The 14,347-nt window shown below is 46.3% G+C and overlaps 1 protein-coding gene across 1 annotated transcript; it reads left to right on the forward strand.

Moving 5' to 3' along the window:
• The first annotated feature begins 352 nt into the window (after nt 1–352).
• LOC125444287 (17-beta-hydroxysteroid dehydrogenase 14-like) lies at nt 353–13,307 on the forward strand. Its single transcript, XM_048516713.1, has 10 exons — nt 353–423; nt 3,529–3,575; nt 4,857–4,957; nt 6,068–6,131; nt 6,179–6,196; nt 8,252–8,325; nt 9,100–9,204; nt 10,958–11,025; nt 11,784–11,880; nt 12,606–13,307. Exons 1-10 carry the CDS (start codon nt 353–355, stop codon nt 12,801–12,803), a joined length of 843 nt encoding a protein of 280 aa, XP_048372670.1. The 3' UTR covers nt 12,804–13,307.
• The last annotated feature ends 1,040 nt before the right edge of the window (nt 13,308–14,347 follow it).

Below are 14,347 nucleotides of genomic sequence, written 5' to 3' on the forward strand. Positions count from 1 at the left end.
TGGCACGCGCCTGCGGGGGGAGCCGCTTACCCGCCTGTCCGGGTTGGTGAAGGTGACCATGCAGTCACCTTGTCGTGGAATGGCGTCAAGGCGTCAAGCGTCACTGCCACAAGCCCGCGACCTCCCAGACCCCACGCTGCTGGCAAGCTGAGGGAGGAGGCAGCACCATGGAGGCTGACCCAGCCCTTCCCCCTCAGCAATGGCAGCCATAGTAAAGTCCACGGCTGTTCCTTATCACATTTTCCATTTTCCCCTCCCACAATGACCGTGGAAGCTAGCCAGAGAACAGCTTTTGAAGTAAGGCTAACCAGAGAGTGTGAGAGCCGGCCCCAAGGTTGCTCCTTAAGCTTCCATGGTGGCCTTGTACTCCTACCACTCTGGAGGCATTGCCCATGAACTAGGGCAGAAGAGATTGTCCCTTGGGTATGGGTTTTTTTTTTTTTTGGGGGGTGGCCATCCAAAGGTGAAGGAAGGGAGGGTAGAATTCCCCTCCTAGAGTAGCTGTGCTATCAGGGGAAAGGTGCCCGATAGAAGAATTCATTCTACTGTATAGAAAAAGCAATTTAAAAATGTAGAGATCCTGTGTGACGCACTTTGGAAAAAAAATGAAAATTCGGCATCGATAGAAATCATCTGCACATGATAACAAACTCAGCCTATTTGCAGCGATGATTTTGCCGGCTGCTTTTTAATTAAACCAGAATGGAGTTTCTTTTGCACTCAAAGGTTTTCTAAGAAATGCAGGGGAGGTGTGACTTTACGGGCCACTAAAAGAAAGACTTAGAGGCACCTGCCTGCAGCCTCCAGACTTACTCCTGGAGCAAGTTGTTGGTCTGCATGACTGAAGAAAAGAAGTCAGCAGATGAAATAATGAGGAAATGGAATGTGTCACATATTCAAGAAACAGGGTTTGAGGAAGCAAGATTTGAGTCCGAAGTAGCACCAGAAGGACCAACAAGATTTCCAGGCTGCTGTCAAGCCCCAGATCTGTACTCAAATCAGACTTTGCACCATTAGGTTCAAAAAGTCTTTATTAATGAACAACAGTCAGCAAGAGGCCGAAAGCCAATTCTGAATATGGCTTTCCTAAGCACTGTATATCAATTCTCCAACACCTCCCCCTTCTCTTTTCCCACATTCTGCCCAAACTACAAAAGCACATAGAAAGGAAGGAATGTGTGAAAGGGCTGAAGGCCAGGGAAGAAATGGAGACCACCTGGTCCTGGGTTCCTCTGCTTGGTTCTTTAGGCAAAGTGAAAGTACTCCCCCCAACACTTCATCCCCCTTCCTCCATGCCAGGCTGCAGCTATGCCTCCCCTCCCTGGATGCCAGGCTCCCATCTGACAGCTGGAAACATTTTGAAAGTCAAAGCCCCTGATACTTAAACCTGGAGAATATCTTGCAGGACTCAGATCTTTCTCCTGCTTCTTCCCCTCTTCTCAGATCTTCTCCCTACGCCTCACAAGAGCAGCAGTGGCGTAGGAGGTTAAGAACTCGTGTATCTAAATCTGGAGGAACAGGTTTTTTGATTCCCAGCTCTGCCGCTTGAGCTGTGGGGAGGCTTATCTGGGGAATTCAGATTATACCGTACACTCCCACACACACCAGCTGGGTGACCTTGGGCTAGTCACAGTTTCTTGGATCTCTCTCAGCCCACACCTACCTCACAGGGTGTTTGTTGTGAGGGGGGAAGAACCAAGGAGATTATCAGCCCCTTTGAGTCTCCTGCAGGAGAGAAAGGGGGGATATAAATCCAAACTCTTCTTTGCTTCTCTTCTACTGCAAACCATGGCAGCTTCCCACGCTGTGAAACTTCTCGTCATGGAAGACTTTGTGGGGATGGAGGCATGACTGCTTTTGTCACTGGGGAAAGTTTTGGGGAGAAGTTGTGCATGCAGAAAGTTGCCCCTCCTGAGACTGAAAATAATTTGTTTTCTCTCAAAGGCTCATTCCGCACACGCAAAATAATGCACTTTCAAGCTGCTTTCACAGCTGTTTTTGCCATTCCTTTTGGCTTCAAAGAGCCACAAGCAGCTTGAAAGTGCATTATTCTGCGTGTCGCGGAATGAGCCAAAGTATTTATTAGGTTGTTTTTTGAAATGTTGAAGACCCAACTGGGAGGAAAGGCAGGAATCTAATTCAAATTCAAATGACTTTTATTGGCATCTTTTATCCAAAACATTATAGACCATTAGGATAAAATGCCTTTGCTACAAGAAACTTAGGCTAGTTCTGCACATGCAGAATAATGCACTTTCAAACTGCTTTCAGTGCTCTTTGAAGCTGTGCGGAATGGCAAAATCCGCTTACCAAACAGTTGTGAAAGTGGTTTGAAAATGGTATTTTGCGTGTCAGGAGAGACGCCCAGCCACATCTTAGGTTTTTCTTGGACTGGCGAATCATTTTAAAGGTAATGAGTCTCATCCCTATCAGAGTATAGGTGATCAGTATTCGGGTGGGGATCAGTAGAGACTCTTCTTAGGGTGTTATGCCGGATACGGTATAGCAAGATGTGTGCTATGGTTTCTTTTTTTTGCTTGTCTGGGCAATGGCATAATCTACATCCTTTGCTGGGATATTTAAATATCTTCCTCTGAGGTCAGCCAAGGGCAATGTGTTCGTCGTGCTTACATAAATGCAAGCCTCAAAACTGGTGTTATTAAATTATAAAAATATGCAGGTAATATTTTATACTTAGGGTGGGGAGGTTCAAAGGAGAACAAATTTTTTTTTAGGTGCTGTGTGGTTTCCGGGCTGTATGGCCGTGTTCTAGTAACATTCTCTCCTGACGTTTACATGCATCATGGCTGGCATCTTCAGGATTTGATCCTCTGAAGATGCCAACCACAGGCTCTGAAGCAATATCAGGAAAGAATACTGCTAGAACACGGCCATACAACCCTTGAACCACACATCACCCAACCTCTGGCCTTGCATTAAGCCTTCGACAATACATAGAACAAATTTTGTTGGCATGCGAAAATAAGTGTGTTGCATCTCGGTGTCCAGGATTCTTTGTTTTAAATTCCTTATATATATATATATATATGGTTCTTCTTAGTTGAGGAAGTAAGTCTAAAGCTAAACCTACAGATTTGATTGTATTGATTATTAATTTATTCCATTTTGACTATTTGAAAATCAGATAGTATGTCCCAGATAAGATTGCCATGCAGTGCCTTGAAATGTAGGTGTATCCAATACTTAATTGTTTTTAGCCGCACTCTGGTTTTATGCTTTAATTCACACCGGTTTCCAGGCACAAGGGCAGGAATCTCTCGATGTAAGAACATAAGAACATAAGAACTAGCCTGCTGGATCAGACCAGAGTCCATCTAGTCCAGCATTCTGCTACTAATAGCCCAGCCCACCAGGTGCCTTTGGGAGCTCACATGCAGGATGTGAAAGCAATGGCCTTCTGCTGCTGCTGCTGCTCCTGAAACCTGGTCTGCTATGTACATCTTGGTGAGTGGAGTGGAAACCGTTAGAAGTTCTGTCTTGTTTTTTTCTTTTCTCCCCCTCCTCCAGTTCGCTTGAGGAGCCAATGTGGTGTTCTGTTCATGTACCATCTGAAGGTGAGTATAGAACCTGTGCCCCCCTGATAGGATGCCCTGGTTTGTTTTAAATATATGTATAAGTTACCTCTACTGAGATACTTTGGCAGAGCAGCTTTACAAAGTTCACATTAAAGAATATTATAAAGCAGCATGAAAATGGTTTCATTAAAAAAACAGAACAACTAAAACCCTAATTAAAGAATTAAAACTTAAAATTATTTTTCATAAAATAGGTGTCAGGAGTCAATAGTAAAAGCAATTTGAAGATATCTACTCCTCCAAAGGAAAAGAATAGACAACAGTATTCCCGTTCCTTCTGGGTTCTGAATACTTATCGATCATCGATTTGGTCCCACTCCCCCTGTAGACAGGAGTTTTCTCCAGAAGGAATTTGGGCCTTTCCCCCACTTGCCTTAAGCCCTTCACTACGCTCTTCAAGTAGTGTGGGGTCCTTGGAGGCTATACCCCACGACAGAAGTGACCACAGCAGGAAACCATCCCGATGCTGCCAGCGGTCGCGCCCACTCCAGCGCCCGCGGCATCCCTGGCGCTGGAGAAAGCTGCGCCTGTTGATGACCCCGGCGCAGGCCCAGCGAAGGAGTTGTGAAGACGCTCCCGGGCACGCACCAGGGATACCCAGCGCCCAGCGGCCTCAGGATAAACTTCGAGTGGGGAAAGGCCCTTTGTTCCCCCACTTTTTAGGTTGCCTTTCTCCAAATGGACAATTGGGGTGGAAGGACAAAAAAATCTGGACAATGCAGAAATGGTTGGAATATATATGGGAGCAAATACAATTAGAAATTTTCGACACAATGTCAAGAAATCAAATATGGCAAAAAAGAAAACAAAAAAAAGGACATGAGGGAGATTTGGATGGAATTCAAAGACTGGCTAAACTTGAAATTGGAATTACAGAAGAAAAAAAATGGACAAGAAGAATGAAAAGAATGGAGCTGATGCTGCAAATAAAAAGAAGAGAAGAAGAAGGAGGGGGAGGGGAAAAAGGGGAAAAAAAAAGATGGAGGATGTATATAAAAGTATACATTATAAATTTGTAATAATTCCCGAAATATCAATAAAGAAATATTTTTTTTTTAAAAAAAAGAGAAAACAGGCAGGAGGGAGGGAGTAGTTTTCAGAGCATTTTGCAAATCCTTGTGTGTATTTAGAAACGTCTGTGCACTTAGAGCTTGGGCACAACTAGAGAGGAAGATGGAGGGATAAGCTGAGAACCACTCAGAAAAGGTAGGGTTAGAGAGCTTGTTTTATTGGCAACTGCGCTGTTTTTCCACTTTGCAGCGGAAAAGGGACAAGCAATTCAGAGAGAGCTGCAAGATTCTGAGTGCCCGGGGGACGCTTACTTCGCGGTCTGTGATGTCCGCAAGGAGACCGACATTAAGGTAGGCTAAAACCGGGTGAGGACTGGTGTTTCCCTGCGGATTCTTCTTCAGCGTCACAGCAACCATTAGTAAAATTATTCTCCATATTCTAATTCTCAAGTGTCTAAATGGTGGTGGCACTGTTCTTTTGGACTTTTGACTTGAATAATAATCTTCTTTCATAAACTACGCATGAGTTTGTCACCCACGAAGTCATATCTGTCTCCTCTCCTTAAGTCCTTGCATGTAGTTCCACTTACCTTCTCTGTGAACTTTATGCTTCTAGTCCCCACTGTCATAGTATGCAACAGTGGGGTAGGAGGTTAAGAGCTCGTGTATCTAATCTGGAGGAACCGGGTTTGAATCCCTGCTCTGCCGCGTGAGATGTGGAGGCTTATCTGGGGAATTCAGATTAGCCTGTACACTCCCACACACGCCAGCTGGGTGACCTTGGGCTAGTCACAGCTTCTCGGAGCTCTCTCAGCCCCACCTACCTCACAGGGCGTTTGTTGTGAGGGGGGAAGGGCAAGGAGATTGTAAGCCCCTTTGAGTCTCCTGCAGGAGAGAAAGGGGGGATATAAATCCAAACGCTTCTTCTTCTTCTATGCTATTCCCATGGCTGATGTGAGGCAGGGAAGGGTTACAGCTCTGGTGGGTGTAGGTGGTTCAGCGTACAGGGTGAGCTCAGGGCACCCTTTTAGGTTGGAATGGTCCTGGACAAGGCGAAGCCTCTTTAGAAAGAAAATGCTCTCCCTACAATCCTGTCTATCGTGAGCGTGCTGTCCCTCACTGGATCTCCTCTTGGCATAAAATACATGGCTCTCATTCCAATTGGAAGTTCACAATTCAGCAATCTTCATCAAGGAAAGACCAGAGCACCTCTCTCCCCAAACCATATCTGATCTTGTCACCTATCCCATATATTAACCTTCTTCTTTGGTTTCTCTTCTCCTCTCTTCCTTGTGGTTCCTTTTCTACCCAACCTTCTCATTCTGTTTCCCAACTCTCAGAGGAGTTGGCAACCAGGGAAGGCGTGATGATGGCAGGGCCTTGTAGGCCTGGAACTTCAAGGCTCTTGACCATTGTTAATATTGTCCTGACATAGAACTCTCTTCATCCCTGTTCCTGCAGAGGTTGATTTCAGTCACTGTAGAACGTTACGGGTGCCTGGACCGTTTGGTGAACAATGCTGGAAGTGGTAAGAGATTTTCTGATAGTTGGGTGTAACAACAACAACAAAAGCCTTTTATTGGCATACTAGCATGCCCGGCCACGCGCTGCTGTGGCTGAGTCTGGTGAAGTGGAAAGGAAGCAAGAAAAGGGGAAGCGAAATGTTCGAACATTGTCATTGCACAATGATTGTAAGGGAGGGGAGAGGCAAGGGGCCCCTAGCTCCCCTCCCTCTCTCCTGTTCCCTTGCATGGCAACCCTGCAGGTCCTCCTCCTTAACGTTCCCCTTCCTCAGTTAGGGTGGTCGGGCCATGTCCAGGTGTGGCTGGTCCCGTCCCTTTCACTCCCTTCCCTTGCATGCGTAAAACAGGCATGAGCTATGTTGTGTTCAAATTTCAGGACATTTGGTCCAGCAAACCCCTGGACCCTCCCTCACCTTCCCCTTCCTCCTCGCTAGGGTGGGTGGGCCATGTGCAGATAGCCCGTCAGATCCCTTTCACTCCATAAGGCAGTGGTTTTCAAGGAAGGCACGGTTGGTTCCCTTGTATCAGAGGGTGTTGCTTTGATGGCCAGCAGATGGTGCTGTTATGAACAGAACTGTGGTTCCAACTGTCACAGGTGTAGCATGTACACTATAACTGGTACAGTTAGACATGTACACCACAGGAGGTGTGGAAACAGTATGAAAACCTGTCGCGCACGCCGTAATGTGACGCTTGTGTGAAAATTTCAAAGCAGTCGGTCCAGTAGTTTGGGAGATTATCTGTCAAAGTGGTGAAAACTAACCGGATAGATTTTTTATATAGAGAGAAGAGGGGGGATGAGGGTGTTTATTCAAAAGATGGAAGGAACTTAATAACAAAAGTCCAGAACTATAACTTCGCAGCAGCTGTGTAATCCAGAATGCTTTCAAGCCATACCTGTTTATAAAGAAAGTAAAGAAATGACAGTGCCCTTATCACTTAACATATTTCTAAGGAAGCTCTTTAGGATCATCGTCTCTCCCAACCAACGACATTTTTAAAGCCGAAAGTCTTCATCACTTCAAGATTAGCTAGCTTGTGGACTTTGCTGTTCCAAGGTGGAGTGGATGGCCTCCAGCTGAATTGGAGGCTCAGAAGGATTCCTGGAGGTTATTCTATCAGTTAGTTATGCTGTTGGAATGAAACTTCTGCATTTGGAGCTCCCATGCGTCTCCCAGGATCAGTGAAAGGGAGACAGTACAGCATTGTCAGCTCGGCTAGGGAATTCCTGAAGATTTGCAGGGGAACCTGAGGTGGACAGTGTTTGGAGGGGAGAGACCTCAGTGGGGACCACAGATCCCAGTCTCCAAAGGATGTATTTCAACTGATTTTTGTATTCTTGTAGATCTTCCTGCCCCACTTGGAGGCTGGGAGCCTCAGGGTAATAACAATAAGAGGCTTGGGCCTTCTGGAGCACGTGGTTGCCTCTGTGTTTAGTGGTCTGGACTACTGGTGGGGTCCAATAGGGTTGCTCTTGTGCCCATGTGAACTATTACAGGGGTCTGCAACCTGCGGCTCTCCAGATGTTCGTGGACTACAATTCCCATCAGCCCCTGCCAGCATGGCCAATTGGCCATGCTGGCAGGGGCTGATGGGAGTTGTAGTCCATGAACATCTAGAGAGCCGCAAGTTGCAGACCCCTGGACTATTAGGTTTGACTTATGGTTTCAGTCAAATGAGTATCCCTTTAATCCCCAAAACTAGTGTCAAATCCATTAGCGTATTCAGGGGTGCACACTGGGCCTTTCCCCACTTACCTTAATCCCCCCTATGCCGCCCGCTGCTCTCAGCATGCGGCATCCCTGGCGCGCACCCGGGCGTCCCCATGACCCCGCGCACCCGGGCGTCCCCCGGCACTCCCCCATGACCCTTTGCGCGGGGTCATCACAAGGCGCCGTTTAAAAGAGCGCCAGGGATGCCGCCCGCTGAAGGGGTGTGACAGCGGCAGAGTCGGGGTGGCTGTGCTGTCGCCGCCCCTGTCGTGGAGAGTGCCGGGGGACCCCGCGCTACTTTCCGAGAGTAGCGTGGGGCTTAAGATAAGTGGGGAAAGGCCCACTCTTTTGCTCTTTATGGATTTTGCCTCTGTGAAATACACTTCCGTTTTATATCCTCTTGCTAACAGGTAGGGCTGTGAGTGCCCAAGACTTCCACAACATGATGGAACTCAACGCTCTAAGCGTTTTGTTAGCATCCAAGGTGAGTGTTTCTAACTTGCAAGGAGTTTCCCTGTTCTCTGAGGGCAGCTAGCTTCATCTGGAGTTGAAAGACAAGAATGTATATATGCTGTTTTGCTTTTTTCAGAAATGTGTATAAGATCGTTAACTGTCGCAAGATAAGAGTGAGAAATAAAATAAGAAAGGCTGCAAGAACAAGGAGTCACATTTGCAAGATTACGTATTCCTAAAGATGACGACAATGTTATCTGTATTGGAGACATGATCCTTTGGATCTATAAAAATTGTTGCTTTGTTTTTCAAATAGTATTATTTCTTTTAAACTTAGGCTCATTCCGCACATGCAGAATAATGCACTTTCAAACTGCTTTCACTGCTCTTTAAAGCTGTGCGGAATAGCAAAATCCACTTGCAAACAGTCGTGAAAGTGGTTTGAAAATGCATTATTTTGCGTGTGCGGAAGGGACCTTAATAAAGATTATTTTTAAAAAGAAAAGAAAAAAACCTGGAATGGTATGTGATTCAGAGGTGAAATGCTTTACCTGTATCTGTCAGTTCTCTGCAACCCAAATCAAAATGAAATGCAAGATTCATGACTCAATAGCTGAGGAGCTACTTTGCACCTTGCGATCTCCAGCTGCAAGAATTTCTACTTGCAGTGTTTTAAAAGGTCTCTGCCAACTGGCAATTCTAAGCTAGCTGTGTTAACATAATAGTCTGACTCCAGCACATGGCAGCTTCATCCATTTCTGTTTCGAGATCAGGCACATCGTTTCTCTTTGTGTTTTGTGTACAGTATGCGCTGCCCTACTTACGGAAAACGAAAGGAAACATCATCAACTTGGCCAGTCTTTATGGTGTGATTGGGATGAAGAATACTGTGACATACTCCTCAAGCAAGGTAATACTGACCCAAGTTTTTTTTTTTAAAGGTTCTGCCCTTGGGCCTTCTGCCGCATGTTGATTAGGAGATGAAGGTTTGGAAAATTTCCAACTACAAAAGATACATTGAAAACTATCCACAACTCAAACAAATATTATACCTAAGCAACCAATATAAGACTTGGAGAGTCCAAACTATATGCAAATATTTATTAGACCTAGAAAACATTCAAATCGTGAACAATAGTGCTTTTACATGTGAGCATGTTTGAGAGCAGTGTTGTGTATCAACAAATTCACAGAAAAGCCACCAGGTTATCTTGCTTATTTCATGCATAATTTCCCCCCTTTTCAGCCTGTGATTGATGGCTTCCTAGTTGCTAGTGGTACACCTATCAAATGATATATTATGTAGTCCTATGTTTAAGAACATAAGAACATAAGAACTAGCCTGCTGGATCAGACCAGAGTCCATCTAGTCCAGCATTCTGCTTCTTGCAGTGGCCCACCAGGTGCCTTTGGGAGCTCACAGGCAGGAGGTGAAAGCAATGGCCTTCTGCTGCTGCTGCTGCTCCTGAGCACCTGGTCTGCTAAGGCATTTGCAATCTGAGATCAAGGAGGATCAAGATTGGTAGCCATAGATTGACTTCTCCTCCATAAATCTGTCCAAGCCCTTTTTAAAGCTAACCAGGTTAGTGGCCATCACCACCTCCTGTGGCAGCATATTCCAAACACCAATCACACGTTGCGTGAAGAAGTGTTTCCTTTTATTAGTCCTAATTCTTCCCCCCAGCATTTTCAAGGAATGCCCCCTGGTTCTAGTATTGTGAGAAAGAGAGAAAAATTTCTCTCTGTCAACATTTTCTACCCCATGCATAATTTTATAGACTTCAATCATATCCCCCCTCAGACGTCTCCTCTCCAAACTAAAGAGTCCCAAACGCTGCAGCCTCTCCTCATAAGGAAGGTGCTCCATCCTTCAATCAGTTTGTATATTAACGGCAATTCTTGAATCCTTAATAAAGGTGTCCATCCCACACGAAGCGAATTTTCAGTTAGCTTTGCATGGAATTGACAAAATTAACAGGGCAATCCGGAACAGAGTTACTTCAGTCTAAACCCACTGACTTCAATAGATTTAGGAGAAGAAGAGTTTGGATTTATATCCCCCCTTTCTCTCCTGTAAGGAGACTCAAAGGGGCTTACAATCTCCTGTCCCTTCCCCCTCACAACAAACACCCTGTGAGGTGGGTGGGACGGAGAGAGCTCCAAAGAAATGTGACTAGCCCAAGGTCACCCAGCTGGCATGTGCTGGAGTACACAAGCTAATCTGGTTCCTCCATAGCTCAAGTGGCAGAGCAGGGAATCAAACCCAGTTCTCCAGATTAGAGTGCACCTGCTCTTAACCACTACACCACGCTGGCTCTCTGAATAATTTAGACTGGAGTAACTCTGTTCTGGATTGCACTACAAGTTTCTCAGCTGCCCCTCCTGCATTATCTCTTGCCCAGTGCAACAGATCTTTCTGGGGATGGTTATGACCCAGGTATGGCCCCTATCTTGTCCTCACTAGAGCTGCCAAGAGGCCTTGAGAAAAATACCCTGTCTGTTTAATAGAAGCTTAATAGCTACTTGGATTGTAGGTATTATTTATGTACATATCATAGAAAGCTTTTTCTTCATGCAGATCAGATTGTAGTCAAAGGCATAAAAGGAGCCCAAGTCATTTATGGTCAGTTGGCAACCACGCTTGTTGTGTGTTTCCCTTGCAGGGTGCAGTTATTGCAATGACCAAAACTCTGGCCATAGATGAGAGCAAATACGGAGTCCGAGTCAACTGGTAAGAGAGATTATTATCCATACAAAACTCTTGATCTACATGGCCCTTGGCAGGATAATTTCATGGATGAAAGGCAGGTCCTCCTTAACCCAGTGCCTGGAGCTTTTAGTTGCTATTGTTGGCTGTCAAGTCACAGCTGATTGACGGGCTTCGGGTTTTCAAGGGAAGAGATTTCTGGAGGTGGTTTGCCATTGCTTTCCTCCACGTCATGCCCCTGGTGTTCCTTTGAGGTCTTGCCAGAATTGAGGCTGAGAGGATGCGACTGAGCCAATGTCACCCCACAATCTTCCATGGCACGGGTCACAGCTGACTTATGGGTTTAGGGCTTTCAAGGGAAGAGGAGGAGTGTGGATTTATATCCCCCCCCCCCTTTCTCTCCTGCAGGAGACTCAAAGGGGCTGACAATCTCCTTGCCCTTCCCCCCTCACAACAAACACCCTGTGAGGTAGGTGGGGCTGAGAGAGATCCAAGAAACTGTAACTAGCCCAAGGTCACCCAGCTGGTGTGTGTGGGAGTGTACAGGCTAATCTGAATTCCCCAGATAAGCCTCCACAACTCAAGTGGCAGAGTTGGGAATCAAACCTGGTTCCTCCAGATCAGAGCGCACCTACTCTCAGCCACTGCTCTTAGCCACTACGCCACTGCTGCTCCTTTCTAGTTTACTATTGCCTGCCTCCGCTTATTTCTCCGGTGTTCTTTTGAGATCTTGCCGTGATTCTTTGACCGTTTCTAAAATTCCCCAACATTTTGAATTTTAGCATCTCACCAAGTAATATCTGGACTCCTTCGTGGGAAGGGCATGCAAATCAGTCGCCAAATCCAGAGGCCGCAAAGAAAGAAGGCAGAAATTTCCAGGCAAGTGTGTTGTGGGGAAACAGGAATGGTGCAGCTGCAGATACCTGGTTCGACCTAAGGTTACCATCCTGATGGTGGGACCTGATGTTCGCCGAAAATAACAACTATTCTCCGTGCGACAAAAATGAGTGCTCAGGAGAAAAGCTCTGGAGGGTATGGGAATCTACAGAGGGTGGGTGTTCTTGGACTTCTGTATTGCCTAAGGGAGAAGCATCCCCACTGAGTTCTGTCACCCTCTTCAGATTGTGCCTTCCCCAGACTTTGCCTCTAGACCTCCCAAGCTGGAATTGGCAGCCCTACCTCTACCGCATCTAAAAGGGTAACAATAAGGACTGTGAACACAAACACTCAAAGTTAGAATTCTTCACCCAGAAAATATGGATTCTGTATTGTTGAAGGCTTTCACGGCCGGAATCACTTGGGTGCTGTGTGGTTTCCGGGCTGTATGGCCGTGTTCTAGCAGCATTCTCTCCTGACGTTTCACCTGCATCTGTGGCTGGCATCTTCAGAGGATCCTCTGAAGATGCCAGCCACAGATGCAGGCGAAACGTCAGGAGAGAATGCTGCTAGAACACGGCCATACAGCCCGGAAACCACACAGCACCTAAATATGGATTCTACTGCTAGAAAATCCTGCCACACACAGATTCAGCAAGGGAAACCTTATCTCACATGAGAGGAGTATAGAAGTCTATATTTATCTCTCTTCTCTTGCCCTTTTATAGCTAATGGGACGTTTTGGGACGCCAGAAGAAGTGGCTTTGGCTGCCATATATCTTGCCGCTGATGGAACTTTTTGCACTGGTTTCAACCTTGTGGTCAGTGGTGGAGCTGAAGTTGGCTTTGGAGTAAAGAACCAGGTGGATCAGGAGCCCAGCCCACGTGCAGGTGTGACCTCGCAGGACTCCTCTAGCAAGCCTTAAGGAGGAGTGGGGATCAGACCGAAGAGAACAGCCATCATTGATTCAAAGTCACCCTTCCAAGAAGAGCTCCACAAAGGAGTTGTTTTAGCTAAAGGGAGTGGGAAGTAGGACACTCAAGAGTCAGTATTTTATTTATTTATTTCATCAAATGTATATACCGCCCTCCCCCGAAGGGCTCAGGGCGGTGTCCAACATTAGCCATAAAAACAATTAAAACAAGGAACAACAACCAATAACCAATTAATAAGAACCATCTATAACTTACAGATGGCTTCAATTGGCCATGGTGGCAGGGGCTGATGGGAATTGTAGCCCATGAACGTCTGGAGGGCTGCCGGTTGCAGACCCCTGGGCCAGCCCCTTTCTCGATGACATTGCGGGGCAAGCGCCACGATGCCCGCTTGCCCTGCTATGGCATGGCCACAAGCCCACTTCTGCTCTTACCGGGGCTGAAGCTGGGAGACTCTTCCCCGCCCATTCAGAGCAGCAACTACGACCATGTTGATTCACAGCTGCTCTTTACTGTATCTTCATGTAGGCCTATTGGGAAGCTGAAAAGGACTTTGCCAGAAGGAAAGATGGCAGCGCCATTTTGGATTCAGCTTCACCTGGCCCTGATCTTGATGTTATGGGCAGGAACTAAGCTCTGGAAGTTCTCTTCTCTAATTAGGCTTCACTTTGTCCATATGGATGTGCCCAATAGGGCAATTCAGTCCTTGAAATGGTGGGAATTCATTAAATGCTCCCTGTTGATGTTTCCTATTTAATTCTCCTTGACCAAACCTTAGGCACACTGTTTGCCTTATCCCGGTCCCACAGTCCAATAAAGAGGCGGTTCCAAGGAAAGAGGTGCCACAAAGGAAATGAATGTTGATGTTTTGGGCTTGCAGTACATGGAAATGGAGGTTGGTAGTCAGGACATGGTAGTAATACAAGAATCTTCTCATGCGGAGACACCATCAAACAAGTCAGCATATTGAATCATTGAAAATGCCACAGGGGAAGAATTAGGACTAATAAAAGGAAATACTTCTTCACTAGCGTGTGGAATTGAATTGATTTGGAATATGCTGCCACAGGAGGTGGTGATAGCCACCTCACCTGGAAGTGGCTTTAAAGGGAGGCTTGAACTGTTCCTTGGAGGAGAAGTCGATTTATGACTACAAATGTGATCCTCCTTAGTCTCCTGAATTGCAAAGGCCTTAGCAGACCAGGTGCCAGGAGCAGCAACGGCAACGAACCATTGCTTTCACCCCTGCATGTGAGCTCCCAAAGGCACCTGGTGGGCCACTCTGAGTAGCAGAGTGCACAAGACTAAGATGAACTCTGTTTGGGATCCAGCAGGCTGGTTCTCACCATGTTCTGCCATGGTGCCAGGTGGTGCAGGTATAGGCTATAAGATCAATGGACTGTAATCTGACAGCCTGGTTTTGATTCCCACTCCTCCACATGAGCAACAGACTGTAATCTTAATGAACTGGATTTGTTTCCCATTCCTACACATAAAGCATTTTCGGTTACTTTGGACATAGTCCCAATCCCTC

This window comes from Sphaerodactylus townsendi, linkage group LG15 (assembly GCF_021028975.2).
Source record: "Sphaerodactylus townsendi isolate TG3544 linkage group LG15, MPM_Stown_v2.3, whole genome shotgun sequence".
NCBI classification, from domain to species: domain Eukaryota; kingdom Metazoa; phylum Chordata; class Lepidosauria; order Squamata; family Sphaerodactylidae; genus Sphaerodactylus; species Sphaerodactylus townsendi.

What these genes read in the sequence shown, in the direction of transcription:
- LOC125444287 (XM_048516713.1), top strand. Translation starts at nt 353, where the DNA reads ATGGTGGCCTTGTACTCCTACCACTCTGGAGGCATTGCCCATGAACTA. An exon ending in CAGAAGAGATTGTCCCTTGG is followed by an intron (nt 424 to 3,528) that starts GTATGGGTTTTT and finishes CCCCTCCTCCAG; the next exon opens with TTCGCTTGAGGAGCCAATGT. An exon ending in AAGAAGGCAGAAATTTCCAG is followed by an intron (nt 11,881 to 12,605) that starts GCAAGTGTGTTG and finishes GCCCTTTTATAG; the next exon opens with CTAATGGGACGTTTTGGGAC.